At 42.4% G+C, this 24,229-nt stretch overlaps 1 protein-coding gene across 3 annotated transcripts in view; it reads left to right on the plus strand.

The window, feature by feature from the left end:
• The window catches only part of mib1 (MIB E3 ubiquitin protein ligase 1), a 65,595-nt gene that overhangs the window by 5,311 nt on the left and 36,055 nt on the right, over window positions 1-24,229 (plus strand). For all 3 annotated transcript variants that reach the window (XM_080011175.1, XM_080011176.1, XM_080011177.1), the window contains exons 3-12: window positions 1,297-1,426; window positions 4,766-4,870; window positions 6,274-6,340; window positions 8,035-8,239; window positions 8,329-8,512; window positions 9,732-9,876; window positions 10,219-10,352; window positions 11,247-11,354; window positions 14,577-14,774; window positions 16,394-16,545. In XM_080011175.1, the coding sequence (XP_079867301.1) occupies window positions 1,297-1,426; window positions 4,766-4,870; window positions 6,274-6,340; window positions 8,035-8,239; window positions 8,329-8,512; window positions 9,732-9,876; window positions 10,219-10,352; window positions 11,247-11,354; window positions 14,577-14,774; window positions 16,394-16,545 (1,428 nt within the window). The remainder of the gene's footprint in view (window positions 1-1,296; window positions 1,427-4,765; window positions 4,871-6,273; window positions 6,341-8,034; window positions 8,240-8,328; window positions 8,513-9,731; window positions 9,877-10,218; window positions 10,353-11,246; window positions 11,355-14,576; window positions 14,775-16,393; window positions 16,546-24,229) is intronic.

Here is a 24,229-nt window from a genome sequence, read left to right on the forward strand (position 1 = left end):
AGGTATCATGCTTGCCTCATATTGCACTTTAATTTAACAATTGATTATTGAATATTTTATGTATTTTAAGATTTTCTTTAAACATTGACATCTTAAATGTTATCATTTCAGGCCATGGGCATTTACTGTGAGATTATGAAATATTTTTGTTGTCCAGCTGTCTCTGCGTCATCTTATGCTTGAATTCATTATTGTGGCAAATGATTGCAAAATCAATCAATAGACATATAATAGCAACTCAAAATAGTTAGGCTCATTAAAGGGATTCTATCTTTTCCAGATTCTAACAAGCTACCAATTTTATTCCTCTGTGTACACTAGGGATGCAACGGTTGTTCTCGAACCGTTCGGTATGCCCCCTAAAGTTCAATACGCCCACATGAACCACTGTATTATGGTATCATAGTGGAAGTCCACTGGGCGGGTTGGGGCAGCGTATGGGCGTGGTGCGACATGCCGTAAGTGCTGCTTCCTTTTGAATCCACTGTTGGAGCGCCAACGGCCACGTCAGTCGTGCCAGGTCCGTGCGGGGCCGCGAAGCATTTCTCTATTTTTGCGAGAGGTCTATTTTTATTTTTTATTTTTTCAACTGCGTGCGGCTACGTGAGCCCTCTCCATAGAAACAGGAGATACAGCTACTTAGATATATTTTTGTAAAGAGTGCAATCAAACAAGGTGTCCAGTCGGGAAAAAACGTGTCCCTCTTTATTACGGACTACTCTTAAAACTCCCTCGCTTTCGCTCTCACTTCACTCTCTCTCCACTCGCTGCACTTGTGTTGGGTCGCTGACGCACAATCCGGTTCTTTCGAACGGCTTTTTTGTAGGAATGAAGGGAACCGAGTCCTGCTGAGTCTCCCCCCTTCATACACAGCATTACACTAGTTATTTATAGCAGACTACTATAAAAACATTTCTTACATTTCTTACGCATTTTAACTTAGTTAATTTTTTTTTTTCTTTCTTAAATTTAGAGATACCAAAACCGTACAGTTACCGTGGCCCCAAAACCGCAATAGATGCCGAATCGTGTGCGCGCTGTACCGTTGCACCCCTAGTGTCCACTGTCCAGTGCAGAGATAGAGGTAGTGATGGGCTGCATGCTAAACATCGCAAACACTTACAGAGCTTGACCAATCTATACCGCGTTCTTTGAAATTGCCTCAACATGGATGCTTCTTCCATCCGTTGCGAACATGTGTATTAATCCACAGGAGAATTTATATCTTTCAGTGTGAACTGAAAATAAAAAGAATGATCTCCTTTTCAAGCAAGCCATATTTGCTACTTTGAACAGAGTCCTGTTGGAGTCGCGCCGAAAATCCAAGAAGATCACGGCCAGGGGGATCTTCACCGGTGGCCGGGTGGTGAGAGGAGTGGACTGGCAGTGGGAAGACCAAGATGGAGGAAACGGAAGAAGAGGAAAGGTAGGATCTAAGTATGGGGCAAATGGATTTATTCTTTTTTCCCCCAAACTCGATGCCATGGAAACCATTTTACTTCTTCCCCCGCTGAATGAGCAAAATGGTCTTCATCACCAAGGTAAAAGGTCTAATAAAAATAAATGAAAAAATTCTGGAACAACTTCTAGATTTGAGTTCTGGTAAGTGACCCGAAAGCTTAATTTCACCGTAATAATTTTTACAATCAAGCCCTGCTAAGCTTCTGAACAGCTCCTATTACTCGCTGCATCACTGTAAGAACTATCTTTAGACACCAGGAAATAAAACAGATTTGGTTTTCTAACTACACTCTCGGAACCCTCGCAGTGTCACATCTCACGAGCCAACTTTGACATGTTTTGTAGCTGCTATAAAAAGGAGAAACAGGATAAAGAGAAATCGGTGCATCTGGATGAAACTGTGGCTGGAGAGAAAACGAAAATAGGAAAGATTTAGGCTTCTTGAGGCTTCGTACAGTTGTTCACAGAGTTCCAGGGACACAGCTTACGGTGCCTGACGCCCAATATTATCAAAAGATTTCACAATATTGAGGAGAATTTGACAGCTTTCATAGTGTTTTTATAGTTTGTTAAAATAGCATTTTGTTTAATTGCTGGGGTTGTCATGAAATGCATTGTAACTGTTGCAATGTTTCGTTGACCTTATTTATTAAAAATATTTGTCTTTTTTTTTTTAAATTCATCTTCTCTGTCAAATCCCAAGGTCTTCCCGGCCATTCACGGTTTACAACCCCAATGAGAAAATGGCTCGATATCTGTTGAGATTGCATTTGTTCATCATAAGTCTATTTGAATTTACAGTGCAACGGAGTCATAAAGCTTTTCTAGTTTGACTCTGGTCCAGGCCCTGGCGTATTAAATTTCAGAGTCCCTGCGGGCAATTTAAGACTTCATTTTGCTGTGTTATTTAATGGCATATCTCATTATTGTTTTATGATGCTGTAAGCAATATGCTTTCCAGCAAACTGCTATTACATGTCCTTCAGCTTAGATGAGCCGTTAGTTTAGCATGAATATTGCCTCCCAAGGCCCTGTAATCAATTACTCTTGGATAGGGCTTCATTTTTTTCTGGTTATTTGAATTAAGCATTTACTTAAGGCATAACTAAAGTTAATTAAAGAATGAATTTACCACAAGACTGCTGTGCGTTCTTGTGAAATAGTTTGCCTACCCAGATGGGGGCAAAAACCTTTGATAAAACCTAGAAAATTTGATGATTTGTAAATTCAAACTAGGTAAACTACCCATCTCTAATCTCTCCTCTTTTATCGAACATATTGTCAGATATTCACATTGTGCTAGGGATCTTTTGAAACTGAAAATTGTTCTCCTATTCCTCGCTCAGAGTCTTGACTAAACCATATTGTTTCCCTCGGTTAATAGAGTCCTTCAGGAATGTTTCAGGCAAAACTTTCCAGCTGTGAATTGCTGCTTAGACCACAAGTCTCGTAGAAAAAAAAAAAAGAGTGGTATAACACTGCCAGTGCCAGCATGTCAGCAGTAGGTCTGTGTGATTGTATATTTTTGAGGTTTCATGGGAAACACAGTCGCAAGTGTATCGATGTTTTTAGAAGTTGTGCAAGTATAGTAGTAAATAATAGCTAAATAATAAAAACTTGTCTATTGAATCAAAAGTTGCAATGTGATGAGAACAGCGACAAAACTGAAATTGTGCTCCGTTTCTATTAAAGAGAAAAGAAGGCCAGACCGAATAAAATGTCATATTGCCACTCTGCTGCTATTCCTCAGTACTAGGTAAACAAAACAGGCCTTCATGTTGAAAGCATAGTGATGGCACGGCATACAGATCTGCACATATTATATATATTATTATAAATACATTATCACATTATAACACATATCATCAGTATATAAATTCACTTTAACTTTCGGCTCTTCACAAAATCAGATCAGAATCAGAATCTGTTTATTGGACCATACACTTTCAAATAAAAAAAGAAAAAACTAATGTTAATAGTTGGTGCATTGTAAGTACAGAAAATTAGCATAAAAAAAAGAATGCTTTCTAAAAAAAGAAAAAGAAACACCTTAAAAAACCTTCTGCTGCTTACAGACTATTTGAAACGGTTCCCAGGGATGTTGCAGACAAAGTTTGAGCTCTCAGCCCCAGGCTGCAAATAGTTCCGCCTGTGCTCATAGAAGTAGCTGTAAAACAGCAGGATCAAGTGAGTTGAGAGACTGTGCAAAAACGACATTTCAGAGCTCCAAAATCCGTGTCAGCGAGGCCTGTCGCCATATTTACTTGATCGACTTATGGTACGATATATGGACACGACCTCAATCATTTTTCCGACGTCGATAATTGCCCGTTGTGTTTACATTGCGTGTTTGTTTACGTAACAATGTCACGAACATTTTAGCCAACATGATGTCAAAATAAACAGCAGGGTTGCCCCCACCATTATAAGACTCGGGCGGAGCGCCTAACGGTACGCTCACACCGCCGGTGATGGGGCGCTGCGAGGCGACAGGATGTATTGCATCTCAAACGGATCGCGGCTTCATCCAGCTGCAGGCGGCGGAGCAACGACAGGTCACGACCTTTAATAAATACTACCATCTACACTGAACAAATCTGTATTAAGGTTTAAATAAACCAGAGACATAAATATATTTCTAAATCTACAAAAAAATATTTATTACTTGTGTTTTGTGAACCGTTTTACAAATGAATGTAACTGAGCTGAAATAACAGAAACAAACTATGCTGAGACATATCCTGTCATTTCTGGTCGCATTGTTTCTTGTCTGCTTTGTGTTGGAGTTTCACAATGGGCGGGGCTCAGGCAGCTCCTCAACACACACATACACAGCGACAGTGAACGAGGTGAATCTCACATGTTAATCAAGCCCGAGAGTCCTTTTTTTTCACATTCCAATGACTGATTATTCTTAAGAATTAAAAGTTCATTGCTATTTGAAAGGGTGTACTTGCATTATGATGCTATTATACTGTATGTTTCATTATATTGTTGGCAAAAATTGTCTTAAAATGAAAATGTCGTATATCTCAATTATTTCTGGGACAATATATCGTCCAACAAAAATAGTTCATGTGACAGGCCTGGTGGCAGCTCCCCTAGCATCCTTGAAGTATCCCAGATCACCCCTGAACCCCAGCATGCATCAGGGGTTGCATTGATAGTCATTTGTAGAAGTAGCGATTGTGCCACTGCATAGATAAATGTTGCACCGCCACCCATTAGTACCTTGATACCTTTACTGCCTTTGTACTTTTCTGATGCGTGTGTTGTTTTTCTCCCCCTTCCTCTTCCTCCACAGGTGACGGAAATTCAGGACTGGAGCGCAGCCAGTCCTCACAGTGCTGCCTACGTGCTCTGGGACAACGGAGCCAAGAACTTGTACAGAGTTGGCTTTGAGGGAATGGTGAGCATACTTCCAGGCGTGCTCTCTCTCTCACTCACTCACACACACACACACAGTCTTCCAATAGATCAGCTGTCGGGTGGCTTTTGTTTTGACCGCAGGGCCGAGGCGCTTTGTCTTGCTGCCAGGCCTTTGTGAGGGCCACGCAGCCGGCGTGGGCCAGGCTACATTGTGCAGGCAGCTGGAAGTGTGTGTGTGTGTGGGGGGGGTGTCTACATGATAAAGGCAATCTGCTCCCTTCTGCTGATTTGGGGAAGCAAGGGAACACAGAGGTCAGCTTGAGAGAAGTGGCCTGGGTGGGGGCGGGGGACCCTGTTTGTCCGCCGGGCCTCGGCTCCACACGCGCCATCAATGAAAAGAGTCTCTTCTGATAGGCTGAGACACGCGTTTGCCTTTTACGGAATGGTCCAATCGGGTCTCTGGCCCCCGTGGCAGATTTGTCCATTGTTATTCAAATGAGAGAACAAGGTCGAAGGGAAGGTAGACGGCATCTGCTTCAGGGTTTCCAAGTTGTGGATTAGCCCCCCCCCATCTCGATTCCTCATGCGGCCCCTGCCCCTGAATAAGGAGATGGCTAAACGCTGCACACTTTTACAAATCCAGCTCGCATTGCAAACACCTCTGCACCCAATAAGGGCTCAATAAGTGGCTCAATAAGTAAAAAAAAACAAAAAACTTAATACTCCGATAGAATTGGTTTCTTCTTTTTCAAATTCTGAATCAATGAATGTAATATTGATACTTTGTTTGGAAGTTGTGTAAACATTTTCCAATTAATTAAATCCCACCATCGTCCCAAATACATTTAAATGTTTAATTTAATTTATGTGTAATCATGCCCAGTGAAATATTTTTGGATGTGTATACTGAAGTTGGTAGCAAATCTCATTATGAATAAAGTGTATATAATCATAATACATCAATAGAGAATCGTAGCATGAGCCACTTCATGACCCTTTGTATTGAAATCCAATTGAATGGTCAGATCCGGTCCAGTAACAAACCCTACACCTGATCACAGCAGCTTGCCGAGCTCACATCGACAAACGCCATCGTCTGGATATGCAAGCGCGGACTTTGTTCAGCTGTTCATCTTTTTGAGGCTCTGATTACAAAATGCAGTAGGAGCCCATAACTTAAAAGGAATGTCTGCGCCGCCTTTTAAATAAAGGCCGCTGCCCTCTAACTCTGCCACGGTGGCTGCACATCTGAGTCATCACAAAAGATGCAATAACGCATTCTACAGCAACGTAATGTTTCACTGTCCTTGTTTGCCTTCAGGCTCCTGCTATTGTTGCATTTCTATGCCGCTGCAGCACCAGTTAATCTCCAAGTGTGACATTATAAATTTTCCCGCTCCATAATGAATTATGTCATCCTTCTCCCCTCTTTGCTTCTTTTAGTCGGACCTTAAATGCGTCCAGGACGCCAAAGGAGGCTCGTTCTACAGAGACCACTGTCCAGTGCTGGGTAAGTGAGACAGTGCTCTGCGCCCGCCGTCACTATTGCACCAGTTTTCTCTCGAGCTTTATGGTGCAGTAAATTCAAGGGCATCAGGGAGAGAACCCCCTGTAGTTACCCTTTCACACCACTAGATGGGAGCACCACACAGTCGCGTTGGCCTCCACTCGGAGCGTCAGTGCAGGTCACCGCTGGCGCAGCATTCCAAGAATTCCAGTGAGGGAATTCCTCTGGCGCCTTATTGGCCAGGGATACCTGGGCTGGGCTTGGCAACAGATCTAACACTGCAGCAGAAAACCCTCCGTTAGTTTGACAGTGTAATCATTCACGGCGCTTCTCTTACATGTTCCATTAGTGCAGTACTGGTACTTAATCACATTCCAATTTTTTATGTTGCGGCAGTCAAGTATTATTTTTTACGCTTAATCTTCCATTTCATGTTTTTGAATCAGCTCAGTTGCTCATATTTTTATTCACTAATCAAGATATATTGTGTGAAGTTAAGTAGTATTCTGCAATGTGTGTGGAGGCTTAATGTGACCTCAACCATGACCTCATTCAGACGTTCATTGGTTCAAAACTCTGCAGCCAGACTACTCACACAAACCAATATGAGAGCTCACATGACCCCAATTATGGCTTCCCTTTACTGGTTATCAGTGCATTTTAGAACTTATCTAAAAGCTACAATCTCAATCTCAATCTCTTTTCATTTAGATAATACTGTTTTTTTCACCAAATTGAGTGGGTACACCCAAGTTTTTTAAACATTTCTCCCACTGCGAGGAGAAATGGCGTACTTTTTTTTTTCCTGGTGTGTCATGTTTGACGTCACGAACGCGCCGCAAAAAGGGGTGTGTCATGGTTCCAGTGTGATTGGGGGCTCCTCTGGGTTCCTGGCAGAGCAGTCCCCACACTCAAAACATTTTATGGTCTCCCATGCAGGAAAAACTTACCATAACTTAACTTCTGAATTAGATTTTGGATTCTAAATCGGATATGAAATGATCAAATGATACAAGGATATTTCTGTCTATTTATACGCCAACGTCCGGAACTTCAATGCGCGTCACATCGTGCAGGTAAAGAGGTCATAATTAAGGTGTCTACCTGGGTGTCGTCTTCACCTTTATAGCCAATCGGAGCTGGAGCCAATAAAAACCTGTGTCTATTGCAAGGTCATTTGACCAGGGACTGAAACCTGGGTGTTACCTTTCCCAGTAATGACAAATGCTGGATGTTAGCGGGTGTTACCGAGATTTTGGCGCAGTGGGAAAGTAGTATAAATGTCTGTTAAGTCACTATCTATTGTCGAATGAGGTAGGACAACGGTGATTGAGCTTGGCCATGGCCCACTGATGAAAGCCCTGCATTTGCAGTGCTCTTGAGTATTAATAACCGGGTGTCGGTGGCGACATTCCCGGGAAAAATCATAAGCGGTGCACTGTTAGTGACGCGTTTTCCATTGCCCAGCAGTGTTTTGGTCCAGTAGAGAGGGTAGGTCGAGCTAGTGCAACTGACTCTTTCTTCTCCAACTCCGCGGCTCCTTTCGTCGAGTGCCGAGAAGACGGTAGAGATTGGTTTTTGAGAGGTGCTATATAAAAAGTTATTATAATTATTATTGTTATTAAATTACTATTATTAGCTTTGTCCAAGTCTCTTTAGTCCAAGTTTATTAGGATTTGTGCTTCTGGTCCCGCCAGGCGAACAGAACGGTAACAGGAACCCCGGCGGTCTTCAGATCGGAGACCTGGTCAACATCGACCTGGACCTGGAGATCGTGCAGTCCCTGCAGCACGGCCACGGCGGGTGGACCGACGGCATGTTTGAGACCCTCACCACCACCGGCACGGTGTGCGGCATCGACGAGGATCACGACATCGTGGTCCAGTACCCCAGTGGGAACAGGTGAGATCCCCCGCCGGCCCCCCACTGCCGTCCCGCTACTTAACACTGCGTTTTGGAGTTGATTACCGGTTACCGGTCTGTACTCTCAGGTGGACGTTCAACCCGGCGGTCCTGACCAAGGCCAACGTGGTGCGCAGCGGAGAGGTGGCCGCTGGCGCAGAGGGCGGAAGCTGCCAGTTCCTGGTGGGAGACCTGGTGCAGATATGCTACGATATCGACCGCATTAAGCTGCTGCAGAGAGGCCACGGGGAGTGGGCTGAGGCGATGCTGCCGGTAAGAGACAAGAACACACACACACACACACACACACACACACACACACACACACACACACACACACACACACACACACACACACACACACAAGTCTAACACACTGTTGGCAAAAAAAAAAGTACTTTTTGATTTATCACTTTGAGACCGGGAGAATCAATCTCCTCTAAAGATCGAGTGTTCTTTAATTGCAACTCTGTCTTGACTTGGTTTGTATGAGCAATAGTTTTGTTTAAAACAAAAAAAAACATTCACACAATTTTTCTTTCAATTTATTTTCAACGTCTCAAAAAAAATGGTCCTTTAATTGCTTTTACACCTCAGTCGGTGTTGATTTATTGTCTCTTGTGATTGATATTAGTTTGATTATGCAGCAACAAACTGTTTGGTGCACGATAATGATTGAGGCCTTATTGTTGTCTTATTTCCTTCTTTTTTACTTTGTCTCATCAAGATTCTACTCTCCCCTTGTTATGAAATGTTATTTATCGCTGCTCACTGGTTATGTAGTGCCAGTCCAACACGCCACTCGTCCCCGCTAGCCCGCTTCCCAATAACTAATGAGCCTTAAAACCCCAGGATGAGCTGCGGCTTTGATCACCAACCGCGGCTCCCCCCTCGCCCGCTGGTCCTGCAGCAGTCCCTGTTATTGATGGCCTCCTCCCGGACGCCCCGGACTCAAAGAGCATCGCTCTCGTGCAGCTCAGCCCGGGATGATATGATTTGGAATTGGAAAGCATTTTCGGCGTGTCCTCTGAAACCCCCCCGGAGAAGTAACGTTTATTGGCCATATAGATGAGGAATTGTCTTGGCTAATAGAACAGGCCTATATTTTGCGCTTCCTCTACACCCCCCTCCCCCCAACACGTTCTCCCTCTCTTTCTGTAGCAACCAAATGTCCTCTGAATGAATAATTAGGGCAAAACTTTAAATTAGTCTGTGATAATCTTTTGTCTGTCACTTTCTCCCCTTTTGGACCGGGCAGACTTTTTTTTTTTTTTTCCTTAGACAATTGATTTTTTTTTTTTTTTTTTAATAAATCGCTTTGTTTTTCATCCCCTTTCATTTATCGCCATTCTTGTTATCTTTCTCTCCCTCTTTCTCTCTCGCTGCCTCGCTGTTTCTTGATCTCTCCTGCCCCAGAACTTGCTAACTCACACGTGCAGCTGCTACGTGCGGCCGCCCCCTCTACTAATGAGTTTGTCATTTGTCTCTGCAGACCCTTGGCAAGGTAGGCCGCGTGCAGCAGATCTACTCCGACAGCGACCTGAAGGTGGAGGTCTGTGGCACCTCGTGGACCTACAACCCCGCCGCCGTCACCAAGGTTGCACCTTCGGGTTCAGCCGTCACCAATGCCTCAGGAGGTCCGCTTCATTTTAGTTCCCGTCTTATCGTCAAAAAAACACAAAGCTGTGTAACCGGACATAAGATGATGCCCGACAATTGCCCCGGGCAGCTAGATTAGTCAACCATCTTGTACAGTCTAGTTGCCCCATTGAAATAAGTGTTGTAAATATATAGAATCATTATTACTCAATTATTGAGTGATAATTTTGCTACAATTTTGTCAGTCTTGGCAGCTAAACAGCTGATGCACAGTTGCCAGCTTGGCAACCACTTCTAAAAGTTAGTGTTGGGCCCTGAAGATATCAGAATTTCTTGATGATACAATATGACTAACGTCTACCTTTATTCACTGTGTGCAGAGCGTTTGTCTCAGCTGCTCAAGAAGCTGTTTGAGACCCAGGAGTCGGGAGACATCAATGAGGAATTGGTGAAGGCAGCGGCCAACGGCGACCTGGCAAAGGTGGAGGACATCCTCATGAGACCCGATGTGGACGTAAGTGCAATTCTCATAGCAATTGAAGATCTTTTTTCTTTTTACCACAAAACAATCACATTAGTTTACAGTGAAAATCTGATACGATTCAACGATTCTCATCATTACCTTGTAGCCACCCATATGCGATTGAATTACAGGGCCTGGAACGTATGCGGAAACTTAATTGGCAATTGACCATATGGAAAACCTATACATATTTAAAGCAATAAATACAGCTGAAATTCCTTTTACTTTCTCTCCCCTAATGAGAATAGGCGAGTAATGTGCTTCGAGAGGGCTGTGAAAACCTCACACTCTGCACACCTCTCTCCATCCGAAAAGCATTACGTTTGGGCCCAGAGGAGACTCTGAGGTGTATCGGTGTGCACTGCACCACTCTCTGAGCGTTAACGTTGGGACGAACGAGCCCCGCAGGGCCACAGATTCTGTCCTGACACTGGCCGAGGGTAAACACTCATCTGCAGAGGACAAGAGGCCCACGCTCAATAAAGCTCCTGAAAGCTGCTGGTCAGATCCAGCCTCCCCAATGCTGTGCCGTACTGTCTTCACTGTGTGTGTGTGTGGGTGTGTGGGTGGGTGGGTGGTGTAAGGGCTGGCCAGGTGCCCTGCCGCCTTTCAGTGGAATTATTTGCTCAAAGCCGAGCGCAGGGAGCGCGGCCAAATGATCCTCCTGCCAGGACAGGGGACATCTCGAGACTCCCAGAGGAGCTTGCATTAATATTTATGCTCTGAGTTATTGCAGCGCAGCAGTCGCTGATGAAACACATGAACACACACAGGCGCGTAACACATTGGGTCGCTAACGCGGCCGTGTTTCAAGTGTACGCCAAGTGTCAAGGCTTGGATTGGTCTGACTTCACGTTCGCTGACCACCTGTCCGTGACTTTGCAGGTGAACGGACAGTGTGCTGGACACACGGCCATGCAGGCAGCCAGTCAGAACGGTCACGTGGACGTGCTCAAGCTGCTGCTCAAACACAACGTGGACCTGGAAGCTGAGGTTCGTACGGCCATGGAAAACTCTGCTTGGTCATACATGGGCAATATGGATAAAATCACACTATACATTTGGATGGATCCCTCAATATAAATTATTATGACGATATTTTGGGGATGACAGTTGATGCTTTCATAAGATATTCACGCCAGAATTATTATTATTGTTTTAAATGGTGATATTATAACCAAGAACAGCTGTACCAGTCTATGCAGTTCAGCAGAATGTATTACTTTACTCTAAACTGCCTTTTAATCATATTTTTAATTAATTATACAACATTTAATTGTATCCTAATATTACGGTAACCGAAATCCCAGATCCCAAATTCTATTCTCATATCATGAGAGAAATATTACATTGACATGTCTCCCAACCCTCCACGGCAGTAATATGCTTTATATGAAACTGTTATTACTCAGCGTGGTTTGATCAATATCTAATGCATACACTCAAACATTTCAGCTTATATCGGCCCCAGCGATTATTATTATTATTATTATTATTATTATTATTATTATTATTATTATTATTATTATTGGTCCAGCCAGTTATTCCTGGGATTTGTATTATTATTATTATTCTCCTTGACATTTTTTGGGCTAAAAGTGTCTAGAACACGACAATGGCTGAACCCATGGACATGGTTGAGGTCTCGTTAGAACCGGGACATCTCAGACATCTTGTGGTTCAGGTTTGATCCATATCGATCTACCTACTTTGGAGCAGGAATTTGTGAAAAACCAACGAAAATCTACCGGAAGTGACATAATGTTCGCACATTGCCGATATGGCATTGTTCTCGGGTGGTGGAGCAAGATCAGACTGTGGCGTTTTGTGACATCATCCAACTCGCTATATGTGAGAGCAACTGGTGTTTTGGGTCCCAAGTAGGCCATGGTCATTTTTCAGTTTTTTACAGATTATGAAAGTGCAGATTGTAAGCTTTCAAATGATATGTCATACATAGGGGTGTCACAATTCTCCAAATCCACTTTTCAATTTGACTTTCGATTTTAAGGCCACGATTCGATTTTTGATTTCGGCATGTGTATTTTTTTTAACGCCATTGTTAGACTATCGAGTCTTGATTTGGAAAGAAAAACACTTGTTTCTCAATAAGAAACTTTGAGTCCAGTCATTTTTAAATCATTATATATAATGTTGTTTTTTTGTAGTGGAATAAATATGAACTTAATATTTCATACAAATGCTTGGGAGCCGTAAGAGCCGGCTTTTCAATACTACTGCAAGTGCGTCTCTTCTCCGTGTCCGTGTTCGCTCTGCATATTTGTCCCTAATCTGACTTTTTACCTAATTCTACTCATCATATCACGGCATCATGTTCTGTTTAACATTATTATCATATCTTTGATATCACAATCCAAATCATATCTTATCATATCCATTTGAACTACTTTTATGGTGCGGGTACCAGTGTGTACCGGCACTTCTCACAAGCTGCCAGTTCTCTGTTCTGCCCTCTCAAGTGGACAAATCAAGTAGACATATTGTAAAATATATAATATTTTATTAAATCATCATTAAATTATTAGAACGCACGCGTTGCAAGCTCCAGCCTGGCTCCAGCTCATTGCATTCTGGGAATCTGTGTTTTCTGGGCACTCCTCGCCACCCGCCAGCACCCAGTTCCACGACATAAATGAGAGCTTCTGCCACCTGCTTCTCGTAATCCATAACAACAAGTAGATGTTATGTTTTCACAATTACATGATTCATAATTTTTTTTTGTTGGAAAAGTGACATTTTCTGCTTCTTCTCTTTATTTTGAAAGACAACGTCACGAAAGTGATGTCAGCTCTTCTTCTTTTCCGTGTCCTTTTGAGCCTGCATCTTCGGCGCAAAATTATTTTTACCATGCGGAGAAGTTGAAGTTGATTTATAACCGTATTTTATAAAACAGTTTCACTTTCTGACTTGACATCACACGAATATGGAAGGATTATCTTGATCTGCGTGTGTGCATCAAAGGAACCGTAAGATCGCTGATTGTGCTGTTATTCCGAGTTCAACAATGGGTGATACAGGGTGGGTGATATTGAGAGATTGAAGTGAGGAGTCATTAAGTGAGGAGTACCTGTATTTATAATAATAATAATAATAATAATTAATTATAATTAATAATTAATTATTATTGTCCTCGTATCCCTTAATAAAGGGATACGAGGACACATTTACAAAGAAAAATTATTTAATTTATTTTAATATAAAATGTGCATTAGGTTTTTAATTATTTCTGCTTCAAACTGTATTTAATAATTATGTAAAATGTATCCTTTAAACTGCCTTAAACTGTACAAACAGTATAAACGGTATGAACACTTCTATAATAAAGTAGTTCTTAGTTCTAAATGCCAAGAAAAGTCTGCTCAGTCCGTTTCGACACAGAGAATATAACAAAAAGTCTCTTTTATTTTATTAATGGATTTATTTTAACTATTAATACAATAACAAGCGACCAGATGGCATTGTAACAATATAATAGATATAGAAATCTACATTTTTGGAGAAACTCACAAAAGCTGAAAGTCTAAATAATTTACAATTGATGTTGCTCATAGATGGGAGTCTGCATGTCCCAGAGGAAGTTGTGGCTATTAAGAAGGTTAATGTTTTGGCATAGAGAAGATTCGATCTGCCCTTTGTTACTGAATACGCACATTTGAGTATTTTTCAAGCTTATAGAGCTTGTGTGTAATCACCGGGTGTCATGACATTTCACTGCATATATGTACCGTATGTGTATGTATGTGACAAATAATCTCTTGAACTTGAATTTAATTCCAACAAGTAACCAGTATCTTGTTCTATTTCTCACGCTTATAACGAACCAAATTTCATCAAAATCGGTTCAGAATTAAGCCATTTACAGTCAATTTTGTAGAGAAGTCTGCATCTCTCAATGCACATTGTATTAGTTTACTAGTGGATCTTGACCGCCCCAATATGGCCGACGCGCAGACGCACACCGGCGACATACTGTACAGCAGCATCTGAATTTTGTAATACTTTTTATTCACACACTGAATTTTGCATCTGAATTTTGTAATACTTTTTATTCACACACTCCTAAATACATTTTTCATCTATTTTTAGTCCCAAATGCCAGTGAAATGCTCGCACTGTCGAGCCCTGATTTATTATTATTACTTTAGATCACGGGTAGATAATCCATATTAAATGCTTATTTGTGACGGTCTGCAGGATAAAGATGGAGACCGGGCGGTGCACCACGCAGCCTTTGGGGACGAGGGCTCCGTCATCGAGGTGCTGCAGCGGGGCGGCGCCGACCTGAACGCCAGGAACAAGCGCCGGCAGACACCGCTGCACATCGCCGTCAATAAGGGCCACCTGCAGGTGGTCAAAACCCTGCTGGACTTCGGCTGCCACCCCAGCCTCCAGGTATCAAATATACCGTAAAATCCGCTTTTGCTCACGATTTGCTGTTGTTCATTATCAATTTATAGCAATATTACCTTGAGGGCTGGGTATGGGGCAGAATCTCACAATTTGATTTTGAGACGTACCGATTTCATATCGATATATTTACATTTTATACAAAATGAAAAAATAACACATTTTGTATAAATGTAATGTTTCAATTAATTTGTGATGGTGGTATTTAATGTGAGATAAAGTATCAATATTACAACAGTATCAATATTTATTTATATTTTATATTATTTTACCCAGCCTAATTATCAAACTATAAACTACAGAAAGATGTGATCAGGAATGCTGCATTTAGGTTTTATGGAAGCCGTTTCTGTGGTTTAAGAGAATTCCAGCAATAACCAGAACTAGTCAGAGAAGGGAGCAATTTGACAAAGCGCTGATCCTTAAAATTCTTGATGCAAAAATCCTTATTGGTTGCATTTCTGAAGTCCTGCCACTACAGCTCAGAATAACTCAAAACAGCCAGTGTAAAGCCCCTCAAAAAGAAGTGGAGACGCGAGAAACGTCCGTGTTTGGAAGCCTGGGTTTCCCCCAGTGTATTGCAAGCCCGGTGCCGTCTGAATCAAAACATGGTCATGGGCGGGATGTTGGGGTTGGCCACCAACCTACGCCACCAGTTCCTATACCATCGTTATCTATCGGACCAAATCGCCACGCAGGTTTGGGTGCCGTGCCCCAGCTGCCGATTGGGATGTCTGTCCTACGGTGCTCTGAAAGGGTGATCACTTGGAGCGTCCCGCTTGAAATCCTCTGTAGAAGAAGAACAATCTTTAATCGTCACACGACACACCATGACCCATCCTGGCTTGTCCTTCCTCTGGGGGGGCAGCCAGGAGCCGTATTCGACGACGCGCCCGGGGTCGAATACTTTACCATATGTCCGTTGCTGGACAGACGATGATGTGTTCATGGTTTTGGTGGGGGTCCTTACTGATGTTAGATGGAGGAAACTCCATGTGAGCACGGGGAGAAGCCCCATATGAAGCGCTGCCGCTTTCCTCTCCCGTGCGCCTAGCGCCAAACAGCAGCGACGCTCATCAGTGTCACCTTATGGCCGCTCGGCCAATCAGATAAAAAGGGGGGGGGGGGGGGGTTGTTAAAGTTTTCACCAATGATAACGTCTGCTTCATACATTTGTTATTTGTTAACATTTCACATGTTGAAAGGATATGAAAAGTAATGAAGGACAAATGGGGTTAGTTCATAAAAAAATTCTGAAATATTTGACTGAAGTCCCTTATTAACACAAAAAAGCACTGTTAGTAACGGGGACCGCTCAGACCCCCCCCCCCCGCTGGAAGCACTTTGCAATTCAGTGCAGATTTTATTTCCAATAACATTGTGATTGATCATTTTGTGATTCTGTGGTGTCTGTAAATCTCTGCGGAACATTCCATTTTCTGTTAAAGAAAACAAAAAAAAAACAAAAAAAACAAAAAAGGGAAAATAAGTTATTGCGGAATAGCGGAATTTCCACGGTCATGTTACCTTAGTAAAACTATGATACCGTAGCAGAAGAAGTTTTGCCACATAAAAGCATCTTTTCACTCCTCCTCCTCCTCCAGGATTCCGAGGGTGACACCCCCCTGCACGACGCCATCAGCAAAAAGCGAGACGACATGCTGTCTGTGCTGCTGGAGGCTGGCGCTGACGTCACCATCACAAACAACAATGGCTTCAACGCCCTGCACCACGCCGCCCTGCGAGGAAACCCCAGGTACCAGACCCATATCCCACCCCACCAGCTGCTAACTGTGATTCTTTGACTTATTCAACCATAAAAAGACAGTTACAAAAATAAATAATAATATATATATGTATATATATATACATATATATTACTCAATGAATTACTTAGTTAATTACTAAGATTTTATAGCATTAATTTTCCTTTCAATTAATCTTTTAAGGCCTGGCCAATATGACAGGAAAGGTATTTTCTCATTTTTTATCTCTTCTTAATAGGGGTTCCTATACTTATCGGCCAAATTATATTATAGGCATCATCTGAAAATACTGTGGAAAGACCAGGCATTATATCTTATTAGTAGGGCTGTGTCGGTATGATTTTCTTTCTAACCACGGTGAAAAGCAGCGGCTTTTTTTATTTGCTTTTTTTTTTTACGGCTCTTTGAAGGGAACCGGATCTTATGCCTTCATCATCTTATGCCACAATTCTTGGTCTAAATACATACATAAAAAAATAAGTATATATAATTGTAATTTAATTACGGAAAACAATCAATCAATACAAAACAATATTGTACATTTATTCTGTATTTAAACGACATCCCTGGGATTGCACCAGATGCTAAGACCTTGTGCTGGTGGTTCTCTGACCTCTCCCTCTCCTCTCCCTCACTCACATCCACTGATACGCAGCGCAGCGGTACTTTATTATCCACCGAGGCGTAACGCTGCATTTCTGAGGTAAAATGGGAAGTGGGGCAGTAATAATCAAGCACAAAAATGTGACCGTAATGGTAACATATAAAACCTGAGATGCACCGATCGATCCGCCTGTTTTCAGCTCAATCAGCCATGACTGGTGACCGGCTCATACTCGTGAAAATGCTCCTATGCTCAAACCCGATGCCAACGCAATGTTACGTAGTTGCTTGGTTGACGCTCAAAAAAGAGCGCGAGAGAAAGAAAATGTCGGCTGTTTGGGGGTACTTTAAGGTAGGCGAAGATGATTAAATGAATTATTTATCGCCTGGCAATTTTCCAAAGTTGTGCAGACTGCGTTTCTATCACTGTCACTACAGTGGAGCGTCTGCTCTGGTTGTTCATAGTGCATGAGCTCCACTCATGATGAAAGGTTATTTTAGAGACTCTCAGTAAAACTAGTCGTTTGATTTAGTAGGTTTCAATGCACGGTGAGCGAGGAGGACTTCCAGTGAAGAGTTGGCCATTTATTAATTTATTAATTTATTATTATGATTGCAATTTGTTTAGGGATGGCAAGTACCATGTAAATATAATATAAATGTATATTTTTCGCTTAAAAATGAAAGTCAGTTATATGTTGGGTCCTACTACAACTCAGTGGGAGTTACAGGTTGAATTATACTGAAACTTGGTGACAGTCCCATATTCTATCTTATTGGAACTCAGTCACAGTTTCATGTTCTATTATTGTTCCATCGTGAATAATGAACAATAATAAACACTGTCACAATCAGCAATCTCACTATTGTGGTAATTGAAAATTTCAGCGGTAGTACCTATGTGCAGCTGTCCTATCGGGTGAGCCTAATCAGATCATGGGGTGTATTTGTCATCGATGTACAGCAGTTCAAAAAACGGAATCTGTTGATCAGAAATCAAAATCTGCAGGTCAGACTTTATGGATTGACCAAGAAAATTGCAATCGGTGCATTTCTAGTTGGTAAATATGTTCGGTAACTTTACGAGATGATGCGTTTCAAGGGATATATCCTAATGAGATAAATTTGCTGCAGTAGCTGCAGTAACACAAACATTACAGACACTCGGGTTGGCAGGTCTGATACTGTCACATATGCGTATTGGCAAATAACATAAATAAGACGTGAAAATATATGATACTCTCCCTAAATATGTTATTTATGTTCATATTTAGTTATTTAGTTATTTATTTATTTATTTATTTATATGTTATTTTAAAAACGTTTCACAATAAATAAAAAAAATCTAAATAAGAACTATAGTGAGTTATTTTTGTCCCTAACAGGTCTAAACAGTATTTTTCACACATAAATAATAACAGTATAATAACTTATTGAAATAAAACCTCACAGTCAGTGCGTCTGTGCCTTCGCTTTGTGAACCTGACGTGACAGCTCCTTTTCAGCCAGGGCACCTCCCGGCGACGGAGGAGCATAGACGCTCTCTCTTACATGGAGGGGGGAAACACTTGCCAGTGGCAGGAGATGGAAACTTAAACAAACAACACAACATAAAACTGTTAAACTTGGCAAAAACAGAAGGGCTCATCACCCAGCGAGACTCGGTTCCCTTCACTCCTACAAAAGAGCCGTTCAAAAGAACCGGATCGTTCGTGAGCGACATATTGGCATTGGACAGAGGAATCCGATTCGACTGACAGTAAATAATGAATTATAATCAGACACACACACACAAAGGAATTCCCCCTTATGTTTAATGGACGGTCCCTCCACCTCAAAGCTGAAGTGACGAGCGGGAGCAACGGCATCACAGCAACTTAAACGTTTCTTTCGAAGCCCTTGAACACGTAACCTAGCAATGATAATTGTTGTTTATATTTCATATCCTGCTGACACAACGAGCTCAATACCGCAGTGACGTTACATAACCACGGTTATAGTGCACAGCCCTACTTATAAGTATCTAATTAAGATTTTTAAGACTTGCCATCAGTCTCATAGAATATGAGACGGGTGTTTGGGGGCATTTCAACACTTACGGAAGGTAATGTTTGGTATTATATTGTTTGGTCATTTAAGTGAGTGTTGATGAATCCTATCTCGTCAATTAGATTCATGTCCCTGTGCTGTTCAGTTTGTATCAATAGATGCCAATATTTGTCATGCTACCTATGACATTTGTTAGGTTCATTCAGAATTGTAAATGGCAGTCGAGATGGGGGAAAATAATTGTAATTCAAGCACCGTTTAAGTGATTGTAATTAAATAAGATATGATTTAGTCTTTCTTAGATAAGGTATTCATTTTTTCAACCAGTTGCCATCATTATCTCCCTGCTCTGCATTAAGACTGATGGAATGGGCCTATCTAGGATCATTATCGTGTATAAAAAAAATAAAAAATAAAAATAAAATATATATATGTATATGTACACAGTATATGATTTAGAATTTTTCAGCACAGATTCCTTTAAAGTTCAACATTGCCAGTTTATCTTTGCCATTTGAATTTACAGATGTATGGATATTGTTGCTGTTTCCGCATTGCATCCATTTGAAAGTCTGTTTGCCCTTCATTGTATCTCACACACACACAGGGTTTGATGCATCCCTATAGGCTATGTTATAGTATCCATACCAGAACAGATGGGGTGGATTAGAAGTGGCATTGCACTACGTTTGAGGCCCTCAAAGCAGCTGTCAGATTGTGCTTTTTGCAGTGTCCTTAATAGCCTTGAAGTTCATTATCGTATCTTTTACTGTCATGCTGGATGCTAGTTTTCTTCCTCTTCCTCTTGCTCCGCGGTTGCGGACGCTAGCCTGAAGCGGCCAGCCTGTGCGGCAACAGCGGCCAAGGTCTGCCTCGTCCTTGGCTGATGCTATTTCTGGTTCCACCTGGTCACTGTTCTGCATTTATTTCGGTGTCCCAGCTATGAAAATATTAAGGATGTCTTAGAGGGATTAATGCCTATGTGAGGTTGATCAGTTTGGACCTTTAAAGGTGATTGATGTCTGTCTTTCTAAGTGCCAGGATTAGGGGTGTGTTTTATGGGCGTCAGTGGATGCTTTCCCAGTTGAGCTGTTGATATGTGTGTGTACACAGTGTATTTTGTGTTTGTCCCATGCCAGGGGGACAGACGTTCATGTTATTCTCCTTTACTGGCACGCATTGTGTTGACGTGAGGACAAATGGAGTCGGGTTGCAGGCCTGTGAAGCACCTGCCCCCACAGGCCTGGTTAGACCCAGTCCGGTTCCGGCATCGCCTGGAGAATAGCAGGTCTGAAGCCCAACCAGCTCCGTGATAGATAGCCTGTTAGACCATAATCTGGGCTGCAATCATCCTGTGTATGGCATTCTATTTCCTCACGGGCCATCGGAAATGCCACGAGTCATTTTTCATAGCACTGTGACATACTGTACTGTACATATTTCTTTCCTTTCTTCCATATATTAGATTATTTACTCAACTGGTAATAACATCCAAGACTGAAGACAAACCTTTTCAGTTACAGTTTCACCTCATTCCTTATGGATGTGTATACATGTCCCAGTTGAACTGTACGTAAAGTGTGCTATTTGGTATGGAAATAAAGCAGGGGCTCATCACCCTTAGGACTTGTACAGCACACTCTTGTGTGCAACAGCACAATCCTGGGTCATTTACTGACTGTGTGCGTGTGCGTGTGCGCGTGCACGCGTGTGTGACGTTGCGTAGAGTCTGTTCTTCCCTTAAAAATATGAAATCAAGAAGTCACCCTTCCTCAACCTGGCCATTCACTTTTATTTCACGCGCTCCAGTCCTCGCCTTCAAAATCTCTCTGGGGGTCGAACCTAAAGCACTTGCACTGGTGTACATTCTGAAAACAGCGATGCTTCCAAACTCGGTAGAACAGAGATGGTATTTTAATAATGGCAGCACTGTTTTCTTAGTTATTGCTGTGCTCTTGTCTTTCAGCGTTAAAGCATATAACTTTGTTTGGTCCCCTCAGGTTTATAATGTAAATACATGCCGCGATTCAGACAGTCCACACCGTTCTAAAAATAGGACGGATCAATCGATTTCACTTTGAAATTCAGACCACTTATCGATCCGAGAATTCTTTTTGAAAATGCTCATCTCTTGTGTGCTTCAATGGAATAACAGCACTAGATGTTCTGGTGTAGAGTTACAAAAAAAACAAAACTCATCTGATCTTTTTTCCAGTCATCACAAATAGACAGTTACAAGAAGGGCTGTGACGATATCCGCATTACTGCAATACCGCGGATACGTAACGTCACCACGCTATTGAGCTCATTACCACTGCTTATTATCACCACAAATTATATATATATATTTTTTTTTTTGTATTAAATATTTTTCTTGGTGAAAGTTCTAGGAAGATATGAAATATAAACACTATAGAGATTGCTATGTTATCATCACTGACTGTCTTCCATGCTATGTTCAATGACTTCTGGAGAAACCTTTCAGTTGCTCCGCTCTCGCTCGCCACTTTGCGCGCCACGGGCGAGGGGGAAGGACGGCCCATTACACATGAGCGATTTATTTTGTGTGTGTCAGATTATTATTCATTATTTCTAGGGCTGTACTGGACTCAGAATTTTGTCAGTCGAATCGGATTGGAATCGCAATGTATTTATAAAAATAAAAAAAGAAACGCCCCGAGGTGGTTTTTTTTCCCCCAACTGGATCTGTAAGTTATCATATCAGAAGCTAGTTCACCTGAATTTGCATTATATATATTTTAGGTCATATTTATTCATAGGTTGAGCCTGTGGGTCTTCCTGTGGTGGCAGAAGCTCTGCATGTGACGGATGAGTCTGGCCATGCGCAGTCCTCAATACTGAGGCAAATCAGCTGCACCAGCAGGGGGTAACCAGTAATTTTGGAAGCAGAACTATACATCACCCTCTTCATTATTTTGAAAGGCACACACACACACACACACACACACGGACACATACACGCACACACGCACGCACGCACGCACGCACGCACGCACGCACGCACGCACGCACGCACGCATACACACACCAAGTGAGTTGCATTGTGCATAAACAAAATCTCTGATGAATTAGACCTCGTTAGGTTTTACAAATGCCGCTGAACTGAAAGCACGGTCGGAACAAACGACTACACGTTCAGCGCAGGCTCTCCTCGGACAGCCATGATATGAATTCTGGCCGCGTCTGTTTACTGCAACTCCCGCCTGTGAGGCGAGCCTGGTTCGTCTCTGTGTCTCTCCCTTGGGCCGCACGAAGCCAAAAGCTGCTACGACACTGTAAACAGTACGATTAATAGCCCATGACTCATAAACAGGCTCCAAACAAGCCCTGCAGTTGCGGCCTGCACCTTTTTAACCTGTCTCCCCTCTTTTCACATCTGTACCCCACCCCTGTAATATGGTCCTCAGCCTTATTTTGAACCCTGTCAAAAATGCAAGATTACCAGATATGGCAATCTCCTCACCTGATGTACAGAGGGCACCGCTCGCAGCTCACACAGTATTCCGAGTTCCCTGTCTATTGGTTCACTTTGCTAGAACAAATAGTCAGCGGCGTAATGGCAGCCGTCATAACAGGGATCATAATTTGAAAGAAGATGGCGTTCCGGGCCTGTGGAGAGACAACGGTGTGAAATTAGTTGAGTGTTTGCATTTCTCTGGGCTTACGGTTGCGTCTCTCTGTTTTCCACTGCTGGCATTTGTAGAATTAGAGGTTTATCAACACCCCCACCTCCTCCGCCCTCCTCTGTGTGGATTTAGCTAATCTAAAAGAGGTCTGGTCTGGCTGCTGTGCAATTGGATGCATTTGTCCTTGTCCTATAGACCACATAGATCTTTACTGCTGTATGATGCTTTTTTTGTTGTTTCTGAGATGGGGCTGGCCGAGTGGCCGATATAGCGAAAATCAATTATCATTATATTCTTGGACGACTACCTCAATATTTTGGGGATCATTATTGGCGATTTCATAAGACATTTACACACAAGAGAAACAATCATTAGTAACATGGGTACTATAACTGAGGAGGTCGATTTTAACAGCAAGAACAGTCTGTGAACTTCCAAAACATCAGTCAGCCATACTCTTGAGATTGAGACCTGTTACTTTTCTTTTATTTCTTTTGATATACACGTCAGTCAACTGACGAGCTACCTATATCCATTTGAGTCCTTCAGATTAATTCTCTCTGAGGTGTGTGTGTGCGTGTGCACACACGTGCATGAGCTAGCGAGAGAGAGGGCAACTGTAACTGCGAGGGGTGTGCTCCTGTGATTTGTGCGTTCAGCTGCCGTCCTCTGGAGCATCTTCCTCTAATCTCCTTCTCCATGTCCAGCCTCAACACAGTAGGCGGCGGGGCCAAGATGTGTGTGAGACTGTGTGCCCGCACATGTATGCGGTCCAACACTCGCCACACAACTGTACACCCTGTTTTTTTTTTTCCCTCCCCTTTACCCTCCACATTTTCTCTCAGATTTGCTGTTTGCAATGTCATCAAACCGCGCTGTGCCTCTGTTGGCGTTTTATTTATTTATTTATTCTTTTAAATCCGCTCTGGTTTAATCAACTCTTATCAGCCGGCGACATTCGGTTTAGCGGAGTCATTGCAAGTTTTGTGTTCACACACAGCTTGTGAGCACCTCGTATTCTGAATCTGTGCATGGGGTCGGTGTATCTGGCAGTCAGTGATGAGAGGCGTTACTCTGTGATTTTGTCTTTTTATTGTTCACAACAGAGACAGGTTTCAGCATCAAAACAGCACAAAATCAAGAAAAAAAAACTCCACAAGTCAAATCAAATGGGGACAAAGTTGCACCGTCTGTCGTCTTGGTAATGATAACGTTTTAGGCGTTGCAGCGACGGGGAGCTCCAGTAGTGATCAAAGCATAGCTACAGCTGGTTGAAGGGGACCAAATCCATTCAAGAGGTGATTTGGTTCCATTTTACCAGCTTTAGCAAAGCATTGTGGGATTACTATTTCCTAGGACAGGAGTCGGACCTTCT

Source organism: Zeus faber (assembly GCF_960531495.2).
Source record: "Zeus faber genome assembly, chromosome: 12".
Taxonomy (NCBI): domain Eukaryota; kingdom Metazoa; phylum Chordata; class Actinopteri; order Zeiformes; family Zeidae; genus Zeus; species Zeus faber.